The sequence below is a fragment of the Procambarus clarkii genome, chromosome 92 (genome assembly GCF_040958095.1).
Source record: "Procambarus clarkii isolate CNS0578487 chromosome 92, FALCON_Pclarkii_2.0, whole genome shotgun sequence".
NCBI classification, from domain to species: domain Eukaryota; kingdom Metazoa; phylum Arthropoda; class Malacostraca; order Decapoda; family Cambaridae; genus Procambarus; species Procambarus clarkii.
In genome coordinates this window covers 9,808,802-9,830,054 of record NC_091241.1, presented here as the reverse complement: position 1 = coordinate 9,830,054, position 21,253 = coordinate 9,808,802, and the positions used below count along the sequence as shown (strand labels likewise).

The following is a 21,253-nucleotide window of genomic DNA, read 5'->3' as shown; positions in this document are numbered from 1 at the left end:
AAATTAAATAAAAAGTAACCTTTCTATACCTACAAAAAATTTATATATTGAATAGGAGCAAATTTGTACGTTAATCTAAATTCAAATGACAAATGGGCTTTGAAAAGATATGGCTTTGAAGCAAAATGCAAGATGTATTGAAGATGTATTAATATATATAAAGTATAGCTGCATACTGTAGTGCATTGAATTATAGGTTCTATGCAGGGATGTGTAAAAACAGCAGAGTGCCGAGTATAAGTACAAAGAAATGCCTCATTCTAGGGGCCCCTTCCCTCAGTGGCTTCACATAATTTATGTACTGGTACCATGGGACCAACACTTTTTCACCAGACATATCAGAACTTTCATGAATTACTTATTTTTGGATGTTTCATATTGCTGAAGCCCAGTTTCTGCCTGCATCAAGGTCAGCTGGGGATTTTAAAACAGCAGTTTATTTGTGCTCTCCTCCGCCATCACTCAAGCCATTTATTGACAATTTTCTTCTAGACTTGAGCTACATCTTCAGTTGTCACCTAAGCAGTTATAATTTTGGTCATATTCCTGCTTGCAGGAGGCACGTAGCTTTGTTGCAGAGGTATGTATGTGGCTATTTGGGTTTTGTGCTTCTGAGTACCAATCTCTGACTGGGTTCAATCTGCATTCTACACTGGTCTGCCTTGAATTCTAATGAATAGTTTGTTCTGCTTCCATCTGATCTTGGTTTAAAGAGCAATAGTTATGATTTTCCTCCTGTGGCTTTGTGAGAAGTTTGGGAGGCTCCAGGTGACTCTGGTCATTGCACATGGAGTCACAAGCTTCTACGAGGCTTTCAAGAAATGTACTTCATCTGGGAGGGTTCCTTTGGAATTTCTGAATGGTGGTCTCTTAATCAAGTTCTTCTTCCTATGCCCTTCAGCTTGAAGATGTTTTCTGGTGCTCCCATGGATTCTGGCCATACTCACTCACTGGTTAATCCAGTAGTTCTTCTAAGGCTTCACCTTTTTACTGGGATCAGCAACAACTAGTCCACCAGATGTGGATCTGATCCACATCTGGTGGATCAGACCAGCAACCAGGAGGCCTGGTAAGAGACTGGGCCATGGGGACATTAACCCCCAGAATCTTCAACAGGTACTATTACATCATTTACATTGCATACAATTAAAACTTTAAGATGCCTCAAACTTACCTGAGCAGAAAAACTTGATCCATAGCCTCCTGGAGTTTGGCTGCTGTTGGTACTGGTATTGCTGTTAGTGCCTCCTGTGCCACTGTTGGCATTACTGTAACCACCATTGTTACTGTTACCTGTCCCGCTGCTCACTTGCTGACTGCTGCTTGTGTACGAGTTCTGTAGAAAAGTCAATTATTTCATCAGATAAAGAGTGTAAGAACAGTGGAAAACTACTGAAGGCCTATTGGCCCATACAAGACAGTTCCTATTTATATTCAGATGAACAAAAACCTTCAATACTGTATTTAACCCTTGCACTGCACAATTTATACTGAACAATGAGCCAATATGCAGGAAAACAATGCAGAAATATTTTTCATTCTATTTCTATAGTTAAAATACATTCCATAATAAACAAAAAAATTACTCAAATTATTTTGGCTATGGTGGATGGAGCAAGGAAATATTGTGATGACATCACAATTCACGAGCATTCGTGGAGCATTTGCCCCTGGAGGTGGAGCAGGAGTTACCACAAAGATATTTTTATATATCTATTTCAATGTGACATTCTTTTTTTTTTTTTTTTTTTACTAATTTTTTACAGTAATATTATTCAATAGGATGTCATTTGAGAAATATATGTAATAAAATGTGAAGAACATTGGAAAGCTCAATATTAATGTTGCTAATGTGTGCATTGTATTATATTTTTAGAACAATAAAACACTATTTTTTTTCTGTTATTACTCTATGTACACACACATTATACATAACTATCTACATTTTTACGAACCATTATGAAGCACTAAGCAGTTCTGGTGGATGTAATAATCCAGTACCCAGTGATCAAAGTTCAGCCTAGCCCCTGCATATTTTTGCACAAAGTTGTAACTTCATGCATTGAATATATTATATTTTCTTTGTATTTTTAATGCCTTTATTCAGTGTGTTTCAAGTGCAATAAAGCAGTTGGCTGTCAATTAGGTTATATAATGTATTTATGACAGACGTATAAAATGTAGAGATGTATTTGTGCCACTAATATGCACACAATATATTCTTTTACTAATAAAATGAATGGTTTTGCTGTTATAACACTGTATACACATTTTTATGTACAATTATGCACCATTAAGCAAGTCTGATGGGTTTGGTAATCTTGTAATCCAAGCACTGCACAGCTCCATGTGCTAGTCAAGTGTCGACGGCACCCAACAAAGCAAGAGCCCCTCCCGGTATACTGTGCACATTGCTAACTCTAGCCACAACACTTCTAATATCAGAATCCTGGTCACTAAATCCTGGATATGTATAAGTTTCCACAAGTTCATTTTTTAAAGGACCATGAGATCTCATTTCTTGCTGCACACACACACACCAAACCCTGCATGTGTTCTACTGCTCCCTTTCATAAAAATAAATGGCTCGTAGTTGGTTGAATTCTTGTACCAACCCCATTTCTGTTGCAGCTTTCACTAGTCATGGTCGCTCTCTCGGTATGCCCACCATTTATATCCAAAACAGAAATACTGAACTTGTTTATCGGTAGTTTGAGCCTACCGTCTCAATTTACAATTTGCTTGAACAACAATACACACAAACCATATATCAGCTGTTGACAGTGCTTGGGAGCTCCCACAATTTTTGTTACATTTTAGTAGTGAATGTGGAACAACAAAAATTTAAAAAGTACAGAATTAGAAAAAAATATTTGCCAGTTGTTAACATGAGTCAGGACTCGTGTTAGCTGAAAGTTTGTATCCAGCTCTCACCATACCAGCCAGGGGTTGTGGGTCCCTCTCATCTGCAGTTGGCTCATATCATGGCGAGAACGTTTGTAGCCATTTGGATGGCACTTTTGTGGGAATGAACTTTCGGGTTACTCTCGTTTATGGCTATTCTTATTTTTATGTCTCAATACGGTCCACATTCAGGGGAGTGACATTTGGCTATCCTCGTGCAAATCTTGGCTCTGGTGTAAAACCATTGGTTGCCCTTCATGGAGGGTGTAACAAACAGGAGGCCTGGTCAAGGACCGGGCCGTGGGGACACTAAAGCCACGAAATCATCTCAAGATAACCTCAAGATAAGCATGGGAGGCCGAATGAGCTATCATTACGCCACAGTGCATTCTACTCACTATCCTTGCACTGAAGAAGCATGTTAAATATCACTAATTTATAAGCCATATTAGTCTCTATCACCACCTTATGAACAGTTTGACAATGCCCACAATCTCAATACCCAAATATCTTGGCTGATGTGACCCGATACCCAGTTAGTGTTCTTTTATCCAGTTATGACAGACTTTACCCACCCTCTCTACCTATCCTCCCCATTCAATTCCTTCAGTTCAGTTCAACCACAGTACTAGAAGGATAGCAAATAACTTGTCTTAACAAAATTAAAAATCTTCAGAAACTATAATTTTCATGTTGACTGCATACTCCAAAATTGGTCTTTCAGATATGGTATACATTATTTTGAGTCTTGTATTTACAAAAGCAATATTTTTAGTATCTATACAATTATATGCAAAGTTAACAAAAAAATGCTTGGGAAAGAGATAAGGAAAATGGTTATCTTAGGTTTGTAAGTGCAGCAAGGCAGGCAATAGTGTTACCTGTGAAGGCGTCTGTGAGTAGGGAGCAGAGGGTGGGGATGGGAAGGATGAGGATGACTTGGAGCTGGTATAAGACTGGTAAGTTTGACCAGCTGACCCCACCAAGCTCCCAAGGCCACCTGTGCCACCACCAGTCTCATTCTTGGTCAGGTCCGACAGACCCTGAGGTGCAGCACTGTTGCTGGCACTGCTACGTTGGTTTCCTGACACGAAGGCCCCTCCAGCGGGCTTACGCTCATTCGTCTGAGAGGTGGGGAATGGAATGGGCTCAGGTCCAAGCTGCAAGAGTGAGTACCACTATATTGTTAGGCAAAACACACTGACCACTCAGTTAATCACCATTTGGTTCCATGCTTGTTACTCTGCCATATGGCCATCAATTGGGGTTAAAAGCAAGCCACACAGAAATGCCATTTACCAAAGTAACTTCTGGCAATAGCCATTTCCTTTACACAATCAGCAAAAAGCAAGAACACAGCTGAAGCCGTTATTACAATCAGCACGTGAAACCTCATTTGTAAGGTTATACAAGATGATTTCACTTTGGTTAGCATCCTAAAAGCTTCTTACTGTCATCCCTATACTCAGTAGCACCTCTTTTTTTTTTTTTTAGGACAACCTTTATTCAAGCCACACGTACCATTTCTCTTTAAGGTGATTAAATATATAAATAAGTAATGAAATATTAAATGAGCAATTCAGAATACAAATTAAGAATTTGGTTTTCTTAACTTTTGATAACAGATCTACATCTACCAAATGTAACCTGGACACAAATAAGATTACAAATTATATTTAAGATCAAAATTCTGCAAGTTCTTCAAAATTTAGACAATTTGGATACCTAGTTGCAAAGCATTATGTCCAAGTAAAGAGGTTTTACTGGATCTCCTCTTAAAATTTAAAAATAAAAAAAAAAATTCAATCATGCCTCTAAAAGACCTCTACATAGGTAACATGGTACACAATTCTTCTTTTCCCAACAATCAATAAATGCTCTTCAAGGAAAATTACAGATACTGTACTCTACCTTTTGAGATTGTGGAAGGGAAGACGAGAGAGATGCAGAAGTGAGATCTTTGGTGACGGGAGGAGTAGAAGAAGGGTCACGGGTGTTGACAGGTGTAGTGCTTACAAGACCTGTACTGCTTGGGCTTGTCTTTACATCTGTAGTAAAGTCAAAGGTCTCGGTACCAAATTCTAATCCACTGAACTGCACATCTAATGCTGCCATAGCATCTTCTGGCATCTCCACTGCAGATAGAGGTATCTGAATGAAAAGGAAATGTTAGTGGCATTGTACATAATACAAATGAATATATGTAAAGCATTTTGTCAAATGATGAACTAATGCAAATGATAAACAATTTAATGTTTTAAAAGCCTCAAACACTTTAAAATAAAAAAGAATTTAGCATAAAAGTTTTGTTACTACTGTATTTCCAGGGAGATTTCAACTAAACAGAAAATACCCATAAACCTCTTTAAAAAATTAATGTAAATTATGGATATACTGTATATCAAATACATTTGTATCCTTATTATTAAAAAAACAAAAACTAATGTCTCTTTGCATAGTGATCCAACATCCCTCATTCTCATCATGTCCATAATGCGTTCTATTTCTATAGCGTTTAATCGCCATAACTTATGAGAGAGAATGGCTCGTTAGTATATGGGTATTGGGAATAACTGGAATAGAAGTGGGACAATATAAGTGTACAAGTTGTTAGTGCTTATCCAAGCCATCACACTTATATCCAAGCTATCACGGCCTAAATAAAGTAAAAGATGGATTAAAAATAACATGTAAATGTTACAGTTTGATCCAATATACAGCCACATGTTGAGGCAAGAAGAATGGTGGCTGGCCAACAGCTGCCTCAACTTTGCCTCTTCTACATAATGCACAGTGCAACTTTACAGGTAGCAGAACAAGACTACTTTTTTTGTGGCTAGTCCAGTCATACGGTCACACAGTGTGGACTAGTCCTGGCCATGTGCATTTTTATCTGTTCTGATATGGCCAATCATAAATAATTAAGGAACTTTCATCCATTTTCCTTGGTACAGCTTCACATTTGTGAGAATGACGAGATGACCAGGACGAACCTCTGCTTCAATAGGCAGTACTAGATTATAATTTCATGGAGAAAGTAGAGAGAACTGGGAGAAGAGGTGACTAAGGAAGCACTGAGGAGCCACATATAAATAGACCAGTCACGAGGGGCATCAGAGCAACAACAAAAGCAAAAGACCAGCCAAAGATGTTGCACAGTCACATGCAGAGAAATGAAAGAGCAGTAGTTTGTGCTCAGGTTGGGCAGAGAAGGAAGCAGCCTCACAGAAAGTGACAATGTGTGAGGAACAGAGCTAGACATTCCAGATCCACAAATATAGAAACCAGAATGGAGACCAAGGACAGGAGATGACAATCAGCCAGAAGCAACACTAAACAAAATAATGAGGAATAAAGGTACACCATAATTGAGCAATAGTAAGTGACGTTTGAAGTAAACCCACTACAGAATTTATCACCCAGTAGAAACAAAACCGAAAAAAAAAAATAAAGTATTCCTCCACTATCAGAGATAACCTAGCTCTGGTCAATTACCTGTCGATGATTTTGAGAATCAACGTCCCTGTAGACAGGTCTCCCACTAGGCCTCCTGGTTGCTGGTCTGGTCAACAAGGCTGTTTGATGGGGCTGCTCACAGCCTGACTGATTAGGTCTAGTTTAGATACTACGCACTTTAAGTATAACTTAATTACCGTATTTGGGCTTCCCCGCTTACCTTCGAGGCCTGGGGTATCCGAGGTCTATGCGTCTTTGGACGAGAAGGCAGTGTGGAGCTTACAGATGATAAGCTAACAACTTTGTTTATTACACTGCTGTTGTTGCTTATACTGCTGGCTAGGCTGCTTGTTACCACACTGTGAAGACCTGTTAGATAAAATAGCACAATTCTAAAGAGGATAATTACACAATCAAAACCCTGCATATAGTCAATACTACTACTTATACAGAATATAAGGCACAATAACATGGCTGAAACAAATATAACCTAACCTACATATACAAAAAGAAACAAGTGATGACGTTTCAGTCCATCCTGGACCCTTATCAGGTCATGACATAGCAATGTCATGACCTGATAAGGGTTCAGAACAATCTGAAATGTTGTCAATTTCATTTCTTTTCACATGTGTAGGTTGGGCTAGCCCCTGCACTGTGAATGCATTTTGAGAGCCATTTCCTGTGTGTAAGAAAAAATTCAAAAATCATTATTTTGCTTTCTTATATTGTTAAAATATATTCCTGATCACGAGAAAATTATAACTTTTCTAAGTCATTCACACTTTAGCTATAGTGCAGTAATGTCCCAAAGGCGGCATAAAATTTTGATCGCTTACTAGGGAAACTCCATGAGGTCACCCTGGCAGAGGTTGTTCCCGGAGGGTTACATGTGCATTGAATACACAAAGCTGTGTTGGTTCTTTACGATACTTTAAATGTATCAATACAATTCAATGGTTTTCAGTACAATTATCTATTAGGCTCTCAATAGCAGAATTTATATCACAGCACCTATGGAACATTGGTATGTACAAATATATTTGTCACTAATATGCACACCATATTATATTCTTAAAACAATAAACACAATTTTGTTTGCCCTTATCACATTGTATATACATTACATGAAGCTATCTACATGTTTTTTCACAGTTATGAACCACTAGCAGTTCTGGAGGGTGTGATGATCTTGTAAACAGTGATCCAAGCACAGCCTAGCCCCAAACACACTCGGCACCTGACGAAGCAAAGTGCTACATTATCACTATGCACACTGATAACACTTGCCAAAAATTGCCATTATCAGAATCCTTGTCAATAAATCCTGAAATGAATAATTTTCCACATGTTCATTTTCGATAGGAATATGAGGTCCCGCTGCATGATGTGCACAGATGCACCAAACTACAGCCGTGTGCTGTGGTGGCGGAGTACGACTCATGCTGGGAACATTGTCACTTGCATCAAATTCTCTCTCCGTGTCCCTGATATCTGAGCCTTGTACAGTTTTTCTCCATATCAGGATATTCTATGTCGCTATTATTATTAAATTCTTGCAGTTTCTCATTTATTTCATTGCTTAAGTGATGATGTGGTTACTTAGTCAGACATGGTTCCCGCACTTCTTGTGGAATATTTTGTACCCCGAGTAGAAAAGGTAGTAAAAATTTACAACTTTGTTCACATTTCTTGTAATATTCTGTTGAATTTAATTTGTGCTTTTTCCACATTCATTGGTTTTGTAATATTTTTTGTTTTTGTATCAATGAGAACAATTATTCTATTTGTACATTCATAATGCATTAATCATAATGGCACTCAATGGTGAACATATCTCTAACAAGAACATACTAATATAAATTTATACAAAAAAGCCATTATCAAGCTCATATATTGCCTTCAATAATAGGTGTCAATCCATTTATCAACATCCAAATTACGAACTATCCGCCTATGCCATCCCTTCGCAACTGTAATTAATAGAAGGCAAGAATGTTCTCGAGTGTCGCCCAACAGTGTTAGATGAACTCTGTCAATATTTGTCTCCTAGGTCTTAGTGTATCAATGCAAATTTCTGCGAGATAAGACGATATTTCGGTCTGTCATGGACCATTATCAAGTCTATTGTGATGGGAACAAGCCACTTTCATCCTCTGAACCAGCCACTCTCTCCCTAACAGAGATGGTCAGCCAATGCACCACAAAGCTAGAAAGTTGTGACATCAATGTCCAGAGTTCTAACTTGACAACGGAAATATAAGAGTATGTTAATGGTATCCCAACAGCAGTGACTCTTCCAGGCAGGAAAATCTGCAGCAGACTTGCGAGAGGTAACAAGAAGAGAGTTTAACTGCTTAAAAGTTAAACTGGGACTACCATCTTAGGTGACACTGGAGCAACCATCTTTGTTGATAAAGGAACAGACAGCTGACCGAGTCATTCAGTTTCAATGAAACGATGCTTTGAAGAGAAAGAGGTGGTCTTGGATGATTATGAAATGGAGAGTGAAGAATTAACAGTTCATTGGTACATTTAGATGGAACCCATTTTATGTACAGAATTTAGAAGATAGAAAAACCACTAGAAGCTACAAATAAACTGGTGACGTTTAGTGCTAAAACTGCCAGTTAATGAATTAAGATATTTTTTAAGGATAATCAATATCTTAAAAAACTTAAGAGCAATCAAAGTCCAGCTAAGAGATCTTGAAAGGCAATATGAACCAGGTACTGTGCTAGGTAAGAGCAGGGTCAACAGAGAAGCAGTTCCTAGAGCTAACAAAAGTAATTAAGGAATGTAGGATTAACATCCAAAAGCTGTTATGAGCAGGTTACCAAGGGAAAAAAAGCTACTGAAGTGGTAGCCCATGAAACAGTCACAGCCTAGTTATGCCATTCCTATGCAATGAAGCAGGGAAGCTTTCATCATGAAAATAGTTGTTCACTGTAACTGAGATACCTGGCTTTTAGAATGGGTTTAGACCTATTAATTAGTTGCAGCTGTCTGGCGGCGATAGAGAAGAGTCAAGAGGGCGACGATATGGCAGATCTAAATCCATCCAGAATAATTTGTTCCCCCCTCAGAATTTGGTCGCCATTATGGAACGTAAACAACTCTGAACAAAAGATGTGGCAAAAATTCTTTTAAAGGACTTAGAAACACACAAAGCAATTGGTCCAGATGGCACATATTCATGGGTTTTTAACGTGAGCCAAGGAATTAAGCCATTCATTAAAGCCTACTGTATGTACATGGCACCCCGTACAGAAAGGTGTGCTTGCATAAAGTTGAAAGTAGACTAACATTGTGCCCATACATCAAAATGGGAAGAGGGTAGATCCCTTAAACTGTAAGTCAGTTGCCTTAACTAGTGTCGGGATAAAGTGCTGGAAACACTAGCAAGATTAAAATGGTTGAAAACGTTGAAAATAGGGATTCAGAGAGACGAGATCATGTGTAGCAAACCTATTAGTTAAGTTTGTATGATAGGGTCATTGTTATGTATGATAGTAGATTATTCAAGAGGGGGACAAATTGAATTTATCTAGATTTAAGAATGATGTAGGTAAGGAGCCCCAAGAGAGGTTCTTCTTTAGACTAGCATGTTGAGAGGAGAGAAGGGAATGTTATTGGACTGGATAAAAGATTTCCCAACAAACAATTATGAGGATTCAAATCCGAGAACTTGCTTCAACTTTGACGTCTACGAGCTTATTCCTGCAGGGTTAAATTTTAGCCCTGTCACTGGTTATCATTTACAGGAATGATCTGCTAGATAGTATCATTAATTACATAAACCTGCTTGCTGATGCTAAAATTCTGGGGTAAAAAAAATTGTGACCTATTACAAGGGCACTTTGGACAAGATTTATACAAAGTGACAAATGTACTTAAAAACACAAAAGTGCCATGATGTTGATGGGGTGAAAGTAGATGTAAGCTACATAGGGAATACATGTCATGACACAAGGTGATTAAAAACAAAATGTTCCCAGAACAATTATAGTATAAATAAAAAACTGAATGGATCTTACGTATTGCTCACTAATTTGCAAGTGACATTCAAGTTAATGAATGTGGGATAAGCTTAACAAGTTACTTACAACATACATCTGACCTATGTTTGAATATGTAGCAGTGGTGGTGCCCGCACCTTAAGAAGCATATCAATAAACTAGAAAAGGGTTCAAAGGCATGCAATAAATTGGACACAAGAACTGAGGTTTCTAACTTATCAAGAGAGGCTGCAATACCTGGATATGACGAAGCTGGAAAATGAGAGCAAGAAGGGACATGATCACAACTTTTAAACTACTCACTGGCCGAGAGAGACTTGACAGGGAGGCCTTCCTCAAATTAACTGAAAATAGAATGAAAGGACATCATCCGAAGCTCAGGAAACAGAGCAATAGAAAGGGCACAAGGAAATTCTCTTATGCAAATAGAGGTTGAGTGGAAAGAGTTGCCAAGTACACTGGAAAGTTCCAATGATATAGTGCACATTTTAAAATTAATGGTGAATTAGTGCTGGAAGATGGGATACCACAGGCAGAGCTCCCTTCCCTTTACTACAGATACACACACACATACATAGCATTCAGTCAAGTCAGTAAGTCTGTCAATCAAATTTGCCAGACAGTTAAGTAAAAAGAAAGATAGGCAATAGGCAATCAGAATTGCTCAGTCTGCCAGTGAACACTAGATGTCATAAGATAAATGTATTGCCTCATGGATGAGCTCAGTTGTACCCCCGTCTCAGGCCTGTACAATGTCCACTAAAGCAGCACATCAGCCACCCTCTGGCCAAGGCAGCCACCCAACAAGTCAGCCAATCACCCATTATAATTCTGTAAAAGTATCTAGTGAAAATCAACATTAATTCAGTTTAATTATGTTGACCTATGGTGGATTGAGAACTTCACTCCCATTTAGAACATTGTCTATGGATAGACTGTACCTGGAGTACTAAACAAATGATGTGCAAAGAAAAAGGTTTCAACAAAACCCGTTCAACTTGGGGACTTCCTGCATGAAAAATTACATATAGACCGTATACAACTTTTACACATCGCATTGAACATTATATTGATGCAAACAAACAAAATTTTTTTTTTTAAGATATGTGGGAATCATTACTATAGGGAGTTTGAGTAGTACTATACAAAAACTTCAACTCTTCAACTATGATGTTTCACACCTCATACAGTATTGTATACATAAACACAATGTTGTTACTATTTTTGCTAGGCAAGGTTAGGTATAATTTAGTTAAGTTAGGAAGAGCTAGGTTAGGTTGGGAAATGACACAACAGGACAGGACAGGACATAAGATACTACAGAATGGGATATGATGGTAAGGTTAGGTTTGGTTTGGATAGTTTTGTTTAAAGAGTAACAATGACAGATTGCCATAATGTTTGGCAGTTCTTGAGCCTAACTCAGTTTGAGGGAAGCTTTCTGAATGGGTTTAACAATAATGCATGGGAGGATGTGTGTATGTACTGGCTCTAAACTCCTATTTCAAAGGCTAGATTTGTGGCCAAACATTAGAAGAGTGCTTTTAATTTGGAACTTGCATAAGAAATATTTTGATTCTTTTGTCTCTCCCAGTTTTTATTATGGTTTAAATTTGAACTGAATTGCTTCTATCCTAGTCAGCCTTTCTGGTCCTTCTTGAGACACTACCTTACCTTGAGGTTACCTTGAGTTTGTTTCGGGGCTTAGCGTCGACGTGGCCAGGTCCTCGACCAGGCCTCCTGGTTGCTGGACTGGTCAACCAGGCTGTTGAAAATGACTGCTCGCAGCTTGACATACGAGTCACAGCCTGATTGATCAAGTATTTTTTGGAGGTGTTTATCAAGTTCTCTCTTGACACTGCAAAGTTCTTTGGCCAGTTATGCCCCTTATGTATAGTGGAAGCGTGTTAAACAGTCTCAGTCCTGTCATGTTGATATAGTTCTCATTTAAGAGTGCCTATTGCACCTCTGCTTTTCAACAGAGGTATTCTGCACATAGGGTCAATCTTAACATGTTATTCATGTAAAACTTCATTTATACTACTACCAGATATTTTTTCTATCTTCTTGCTGTTTGTCTTATTTCCCATTTTAGGCTTCAGAAATTGAAATTGCCTAATATGCTGATGTTTGGAGTTGGATTCGAGATATTTTCCAAGCAGTATTTGGTTTTCCGATATTCTATAAAATGCTGTGGATTTGTATTTGGCGATTTATAAACATGTATAATAATTAAATTTAACTTTTCAACACTTCTACCATAATTGTGGCATTAATCAATTTGGTGCAAAGGAACGAGTCTTAAGTGTAGAGGCTGAACATATGCTGTAACCTCCTTTTTCTGTCACACACTTTAAGTGACTGTACTCCAGTAGCCAACCATACTTAGAAAAATACACACACACACAAAAACACTTTTGCACACATTGATATATATCACGCCAGTGTGATTTTTGTGTGTTTCATACCAAGTTGTTAAGGTGGTGCTTAAACCTCACCAGATATTATTACATACACATCCCCCAAGCACATACAAAATGTAATTACTGAACTTGAATTGTGCACTGATCACCACACCCATTACCTATTTGCAGACATTTTGTCAATAGATATTATAGTATAATTATTAATCATGCTCAAGCATAATACAGTAGTGAATCATACTTGGGAAATTTTGTACCTGTGTATCCAAACTCAACTTGCATACATGCACTCATCAAATATACACTTAACATACCAATCACAAAAAGAGTTTCCTTACTTCATACCATTAGGGTCTGGCATGGTACCTCACCAGTAAGTTTAAAATACAAATTTTATTAAACTATCTTGTTTCTTGTAATTATAATCAAATTTTAAGTTTTCTATAATAAGCGTTTACTAGTGTTCACAACTGGGTCGCTATTGTCTTTTCTTTGCTTCCCATGTGAATAATTTTAGGAAGCTATGGAAATCGGCTTCGGCAATTGAACGAACTTTATAGTTTTCTGCAATTTTATCAGACCAGGGGAAATACCTCGGTATCAGAAACACAGTCTGCAATGTGTTAACAGTATCTCAATTATATTGGAGACCATACATGATACTGAAGAACAAATTTTCAGGAACAAAATTATTTACAGGTGAAAATTTACATGTGCTTAAATAATCTTTAGTAGTAATTTACACTATTTTAGAGCCCAAGTGTACCTGTTTCCCCAACTAAATAAACTGTACAGCACATGTTGACCATTTTCTTTGGTATAAACCTACCAGAACTAGAGAAGATCGCTGCTTGTAGTTGAGCGGTGGGAGTCGAGTAGGGTGGCGGTGCTGATGATGCAGGTGATGGAGCAGTGGCTGACACACCAACACTTCCAACAAGTCCTCCAGCTTTTAAACTCTCCCCTACATTGGCACCAAGTCCACTTAAGATGCCATGTTGACTGCCAACACTCAGTCCCGGAGCTGGGGATACCAGCGGAGCTCCACCTACCCTGCCACCCCCACCTCCACCATTACTTGTGTTGTTGCTACTACACAGTTGGGTAGACGACACCAACCCACTAAGCGTGGACTGTGGGGCTGCCTTCTGTAACAAGGCAGCCAAATCCATAGTCTGAGGTTGGGTAATGGAGGCTGTGGAAGCAGTTGTGGAAGAGTAAGTTGAAGCTGTAGTTGAGGTGAAAGTCGTAGCTGTGGCAGAAGAGTAGGTTGAAGCAGGTGCAGGGGGGTATATTTGTGGTGGAGTCGAGGCATAGACTTGGGAAGGTGCGAGAGAGACTGCTGGTCCCACAGATGGACTTCCTACTGACAATGTTTCTGGAAGAGACTCTGATAATGATGGTGTCAATGTAGATGTACTGGAACTGCTAGATGGACCAAATACTGTAGTCTGTTCTAATGATCCAGTCCATTCACTGTCCCAGTCATCCCCACCCGAAGGAGGTTCATCATCCCAATTGTCTGTAATATAGTAAAATAATCAGACATTATAGATCATTTTACATTTTATACAAAAACATTACACCTTAAAACTGCAGTCAGGTTTTCATGCCTATAATATTAAACATTTAGGCAAGTAATTAATCAAAGAAAGCGCTAAAACCAACAAAAAATTCAATCCTCAAAAATTAATTAGTTTCTGCACTGCTGGAATAAATATTAATGAACTCAAGACACCTATTAACAAAATTTATTTACTTTTTCATCTTAAATTAGGACCATAAAATGTACCTGCCTTGACTGATATGATCTTGTCTAATGGGCCTTTAAGATTGCTATAGGGAGAATCCGAGTCAAATACTGTAGCTCAGAATCACATTATGAATCAAATATAATAAAAATAAAAAGCTCACCTATTTTTAGACTGTTTTGATGGTTTGGCTTGTCATCTGTGAGAGGCCCCCAAGTGTCTATGGAATCTGGGAAACCAGGTGCTTGCCTGTTTTGGAATGTTCGTGGACCCATAGAACTCCCACGGCCTCGACCGCCTCGACCTCTGGCCGCAGGAGTTCCATTAGTCATACGTCCACGCCGTGACCCTTCACCACGACTTGGACCATCCCAACTTTCACTGAAAATCAGAACAAAACTCTTACTAAAGATCTAGTGATTAACTTTAATAGCAGATAAAACAAACGCATGTTTACTAAGTTGTATCAACAGGGAGCGAGATCCAGATCTAAATCTCCAGTTCATACTGAGGAAGATATTGTATTTGGAAGATTTATACATACCTTTCCAGTACAATGCTTTCCTATAAGTGGCTATGATGGAGTGAGACCTAGTTCATTATGACCCCACGTCTTAACTGTTTAAACGTGCACACTAATTATCTCTCTCAACGTTAAGGGTTTTAAAGAGGGGCTGTGTTTCTTATGTTTGCTAACTTTCCATATGCTGCTGATCTTGTCCAGTTCACATAAGCTGCTGGTGTTAATGCTGGAATTATGTCTACTCCCAGGTCTTTTCCTGTTACTGTTTCTTGTAATTGTCCTCCCATTATGGTATAATTAAACACAGGCCTCTTTGTTTCCCTTACCCATTTTCATTACTTTACATTGTACCTGGATGGAGTTGTTCTACTCACCAAGCCCAGCCCAGGGCCAGGCTTGACTTGTGAGAGCTTGGTCCACCAGGCTGTTGCTTGGAGCAGCCCGCAGGCCCACATATCCACCACAGCCCGGTTGGTCTGGTACTGCCTGAAGAAAATTATCTAGTTTTCTCTTGAAGGTGCCCACGTTTGTTCCGGCAATATTTCTTATACTTGCTGGAAGTATGTTGAACAACTGTGGACCTCTGATGTTTATACAATGTTCTCTGATTATGCCAATACTTTTTCCAGCATCCTGCACGGAATGCATGGTAATGACATTGGTCCGTAGTTTAGTGCTTCATATCTATCCCCTTTCTTGAATATTGAAACTACATTCTTCTTTCTCAAGGTTTCCAGTAGCTCCCCATCTCTTAGTGTAAAACTCCATAAAACATTTTTTCAATCCATGCCTAAATCATGGCAAAAAAAAAATTTATGCAATTTTACCATAAATCATGGCAACTAATTTGTTTATGTAATTTTACCACTAACATTTGCTTTACATATCTTATAAGAATTAACATTTAAATAATTATTAAAAATCTGGGCACTTCAGATTACCATGGCAAAACTATAATACTGTACCTTGTACTTAAGGCTGTATTAATACCACCCAACACTGCTTCATAAATCCAGCACATATAATCAGGGCATTATATCAGCCTTTATGCAGTATTTATTACACAAGGCTGATATTTGCCCACTGTGTTGACATTATAATTAGCCAAGATAAACCTTCACTTCCAGAATTTTGGAAATTATATCAGGATTATTATCAAGAACACTAACATAACATGGGATGAAATAAAGATATGACCATGACTGGTGTTTGGCAGAATGTGTGAATGATGCTTACAACTTCAACAGCCTTCATGTCATAGCTTTTAAAATGACCAAGATTGTGAGGCTTGGTCAAAGGCAGAGAGAGGAAGGATTCAGTGATGCACAAGGACATCTTGGAAATAACTGAGCCAAGTTATTGTTGAGGACAGATGACAAGTTGAAGCCAACAGAGAACAAAATGAGAAGGATAAAATATAAAAAACCACACAATTCTTCCACCAATATGCCTCCAACAAGGTCCATCCAGGTTACAGACCCAGAGAAAGTTGCATCAGATCTAAACATAAATAATAAGCTAAAAACTCATGTTACCACAACAACAAATCTGAGCCATAAATGTGACTAAATCCCCACAGCTGGCAACCTTTGTATTCATAAGTCATCTACCATGCATTAATTTGAATAAGTGTGTTCACACAGTTTTTAGATTGTGGCACTCTTAATCACATTCTCTCTCACTCTGCTACAACACACAAATAAATAAAATTGTTCTCAACTTTTATGAACTGTAAATTGTAGCCATGCAATTAATTAAAAAAAAAAAATTGAAATATATTTGCCAAATAAAAAAAACATTAATTGCATGGCTACAATACACAAATAAAAATTTTCTTAACTTTTATGAACTGTAAATTGTAACCATGCAATTAATTTTTTTTTATTTGGCAAAGATATTTCAGCACATAGTCAAGAGACCAAAAGATTTATACTCACCTGTCACGGCCACCTCGGCCACTGCCGCCTCGCCCTCTAAACCTGGGTGGACCACCACCTCTTGGCCTAGACCCACTACGCTCGCGGGAATTAACCCGTCGATTTTCCTTGTTATTTTCTGCCTCTGTCGGCTGAAAAAATTTTAGTTTAATTCATAAAAAATTTATAATGCATTCTGTCCTATTCATTTTTGTTTCCATGTTTTATATACATTATCATCCTATCTGAATTTATAACTGGGAAATAGCCTATACAGTTCTCAAAGAATTATGGCAATCTTTCTTCAGAGGTGTAATACATAAACAACAGAGAAGCTGTTGTATAGTATGTACCTTGTTTGTTATCGGCTTTTTCTTTTTCTTAGTCGATTCTTGCCACTTGCCCTGATCATCGCCTTCTAGCAACGAGTCGATGGCGGCATTAACATCATTATCACAGTCGTGTAGGGCCACCATCGCATCGTCTGCATTTACACCTGTGAACTGCATAACCTGAGGAATAGAGAAACAGTGTAAGTAAATGTCACATTTGTTACACTGTGAAGTTATGAAAAATTAATTTAGTTTTAAGAGGGCATAATGCCAAAATATGCAATAAATGAAAACAGATTCGATTTCAATCAAACTTTTTTGATGAGTTGTATATGAAAAGGGTTTCATCTGGTCCAAGTCTCAACATCATAGAATAAATAGGAAAGGAGAAAAAAATATTGAACTATAAGTCAAATTTTTTTAAAAATTCTCCAAAATGGTCAAAAATTAACATCAAACAAGTGTCAACTGAAATCATGTCTATGAATCTCTTTCTTATTTGTTTATCGGACGACGTGCATGAAACTTATACACCTGACTGCACGTAAGCATGTATGTAAGGGTGCCAATTTTGGAGGAAATTGGTTGATGTCAACCACAGGCACAGATGGCAGAACAGACTATTTTTTACTCATTTTTTCAAGTAACAAACGTTCTTATAACTCTTTCCTTTTTTATTCAATTTACATGAAACTTAAACCTTATATGTAGAGTTTACGTTTCTACAATCTGACTCGAGCTTTTTTTTTCTTAAGTTTATTTATTGATTTTATAATAGTAATAAACCATGATATATTTGCATAATTTTTTTATGGCACTTTGGCTATTTATATTAGTAAAACTAAGCATATTTTGGAAAATCCGCTGAATCAGATCCTTTATTATATGCCAATGTGATAGAAGAATGTCATAGAAATGATTTCATTTGAAACTTGTGGTTGTAGTTTCGATTTGAAAATGTGTAAAATTCGTTGAAAAAAATAAATCTCCCTTTCAATTTAGGCTGCAATACTGAAACTTGGCACAATTGCAGCCCTTTTCATACACAATTAGTCTAAAACGATTTGTTGACATTGAACAAATTTTAATATCTGGCATTATGCCCCCTTAAGGATTATGATAGGGGCATTATTTAGTTTTGAGACACTGGGTATATGAAGAGTGTGGGGTCAGTGAGTGGAGGTGTTAAGATGCATGAATAGTGCATGCGTGCAATGTGAAGAGGTAGAGCATTGGAGAAGGCAATGGCAGAGATGGATGGAAAGTGTGCAACAAAGTGTTGGAGGGTGCACACGAATGTATGTAATGAAACTACAGCATTCACCTTTGCAGGAAATGAACCCCAAATTTTGGGCACAACTTATACATACTGAGTACCTATTCGTGGTTTACAAGAAAAAGCTCTAGCTCACAGTACACCTTTTCTATTTTGGTTTATAAGATAAAGCTCAAGTTTGCAGTCTCATCTTCCATTGTCAGAGTTGTTCTTTCATGTAACAAATTACTCCAGGTAGCATAATAAAAGTAACATAGTTGGATTGTCTTTCCACAGTGCACAAATATTTAAATTACATATTTTCTTTTTTTCCAAATTAATTATTTTAAAATATTTTTTATTTATTTATAGAAAGTAATAAATTTAGTGACAAAGGTATTTTAGTTTCCAAATTATATTGCAATAAAATTGATTCAAAATCATACTTAAAAAAAACTACTGCATTAGCATTTAAGGATGATTAAAAAATAAAATACACATTTTTGTAAATAAGACAAGAGTAAAGCTGGAGATGTGTAAACTAATTTGGAGTTGGAATGTTGTCTAACTCTAACAGCAACATTAGTCAGACTGGAGGTAGGCAGGCAGACGAGGATAACAAATGATGAAGGAGAGATTTGGTGATAAAAATCACACTGGTAAAAGGGTGCGCCATTGGTGCTACCACTTTATCTCATAAATAAGGGCAAATTGACACTTTTATAGCGTGCTGGTAATGGTACATTGTGACTGCAGGTTCATTCTGTAAAACACAAACACCTTACTTGGCCACTCAAAGGTAACAAAGCAAGGGGACCTTTACTGCAAAGTAAATTATTTTAATTAAATTATTATTTTTCATTCATTTCATTATTAAATTATATTTCATTCATACTGTATTTATTTTGTACGATATTAAAATTTTGGTTATGTCATGTGTTAAAATACTGGAAAAAGAAATACAAGTACTGTTTTCCGTAAAACAAGACAAAAAAAATAGAGTATATCATAGATATTGTTGGAAAATGGGTGAAATTTAGGAAAAAGTCAATGCAATACAGTTTTACAGTCCTCTTAAATGGGAGTGCACTATACCAATACTGTATAGTGAAAAGCTATACACTAATGTAAACATATAAAACTACATCAAAACATGAATAATAAGCAGATGTATGAAAGAGGCCCATACATTTAGGCTATGTAAGGTATTGAATTAAGAACATTCTACTTGGTTTAAGCTAACCTGATTAATTTTTTCCTGAAGCAACTTCTCTGGTTCTGTTCGTGTGTTGTCAATCATCTGGGCAATGCGAAGTTGCTCTGCTGTGGGTGCTATCTTGTGCGGTATTGCCTCGCCGCCTTTGTCTTTGTCTGTAGCCTGGCTGTCCATCTTCTGTTGCTGTACAGGCTGAGGTTGCTGTACCTGTGGTGTGGCGGTGTTGTTGCGGTCACCGCCGCCCGCCCGCGGACCTTTGTTGCCCCGGCTGCCTCTGCCCCCGGAGCTCATCTTAAGAAGCTAATTTATGTACACTTTGTATATACAAGTGCTGAAAAAAAGGAATATTAATTTAATATACTAAGTAAGTTTGAGAAAACATACAAAAATTGAGAACATTTTAAATGTGAAAGAGTTGAATAAAGATTTCCCACTGTATTGAAAATTCTACATGTGACAAATGTTCGTAAATATTTAACTGCGGCGAGATCAGGGAGGTAAAGATGCTGCGAGATCAGGGAGGTAAAGGTGCAGTGAGATCAGGGAGGTGAAGTTGCAGCGAGATCAGGGAGGTGAAGGTGCAGCAAGATCAGGGAGGTGAAGGTGCAGCGAGATCAGGGAAGTGAAGGTGCAGCGAGATCAGGGAGGTGAAGGTGCAGCGAGATCAGGGAGGTAAAGGTGCTGCGAGATCAGGGAGGTAAAGGTGCAGCGAGATCAGGGAGGTAAAGGTGCAGCGAGATCAGGGAGGTGAAGGTGCAGCGAGATCAGGGAGGTAAAGGTGCAGCGAGATCAGGGAGGTAAAGGTGCAGCGAGATCAGGGAGGTGAAGGTGCAGCGAGATCAGGGAGGTGAAGGTGCAGCAAGATCAGGGAGGTGAAGGTGCAGCAAGATCAGGGAGGTAAAGGTGCAGCGAGATCAGGGAGGTAAAGGTGCAGCGAGATCAGGGAGGTGAAGGTGCAGCGAGATCAGGGAGGTAAAGGTGCAGCGAGATCAGGGAGGTAAAGGTGCAGCGAGATCAGGGAGGTGAAGGTGCAGCGAGATCAGGGAGGTGAAGGTGCAGCAAGATCAGGGAGGTGAAGGTGCAGCAAGATCAGGGAGGTAAAGGTGCAGCGAGATCAGGGAGGTAAAGGTGCAGCGAGATCAGGGAGGTGAAGGTGCAGCGAGATCAGGGAGGTAAAGGTGCAGCGAGATCAGGGAGGTAAAGGTGCAGCGAGATCAGGGAGGTGAAGGTGCAGCAAGATCAGGGAGGTGAAGGTGCAGCGAGATCAGGGAGGTAAAGATGCAGCGAGATCTGGGCAGTAAAGGTGCAGCGAGATCAGGGAGGTAAAGGTGCAGCGAGATCAGGGAGGTAAAGGTGCAGCGAGATCAGGGAGGTGAAGGTGCAGCGAGATCAGGGAGGTGAAGGTGCAGCGAGATCAGGGAGGTAAAGATGCAGCGAGATCTGGGCAGTAAAGGTGCA

At 38.4% G+C, this 21,253-nt stretch overlaps 1 protein-coding gene across 1 annotated transcript in view; it reads right to left on the bottom strand.

The window, feature by feature from the left end:
* Window positions 1-21,253, bottom strand: part of lig (ubiquitin-associated protein-like lingerer) — a 56,940-nt gene that overhangs the window by 28,944 nt on the left and 6,743 nt on the right. Inside the window, exons 2-10 of the mRNA XM_069319331.1 lie at window positions 19,823-20,126; window positions 17,346-17,504; window positions 17,014-17,144; window positions 14,717-14,934; window positions 13,632-14,324; window positions 6,581-6,729; window positions 4,816-5,055; window positions 3,786-4,064; window positions 1,175-1,336 (exon numbers count right to left, since the gene is read on the bottom strand). Coding sequence (XP_069175432.1) covers window positions 1,175-1,336; window positions 3,786-4,064; window positions 4,816-5,055; window positions 6,581-6,729; window positions 13,632-14,324; window positions 14,717-14,934; window positions 17,014-17,144; window positions 17,346-17,504; window positions 19,823-20,086 — 2,295 coding nt within the window. The 5' untranslated portion in view covers window positions 20,087-20,126. The remainder of the gene's footprint in view (window positions 1-1,174; window positions 1,337-3,785; window positions 4,065-4,815; window positions 5,056-6,580; window positions 6,730-13,631; window positions 14,325-14,716; window positions 14,935-17,013; window positions 17,145-17,345; window positions 17,505-19,822; window positions 20,127-21,253) is intronic.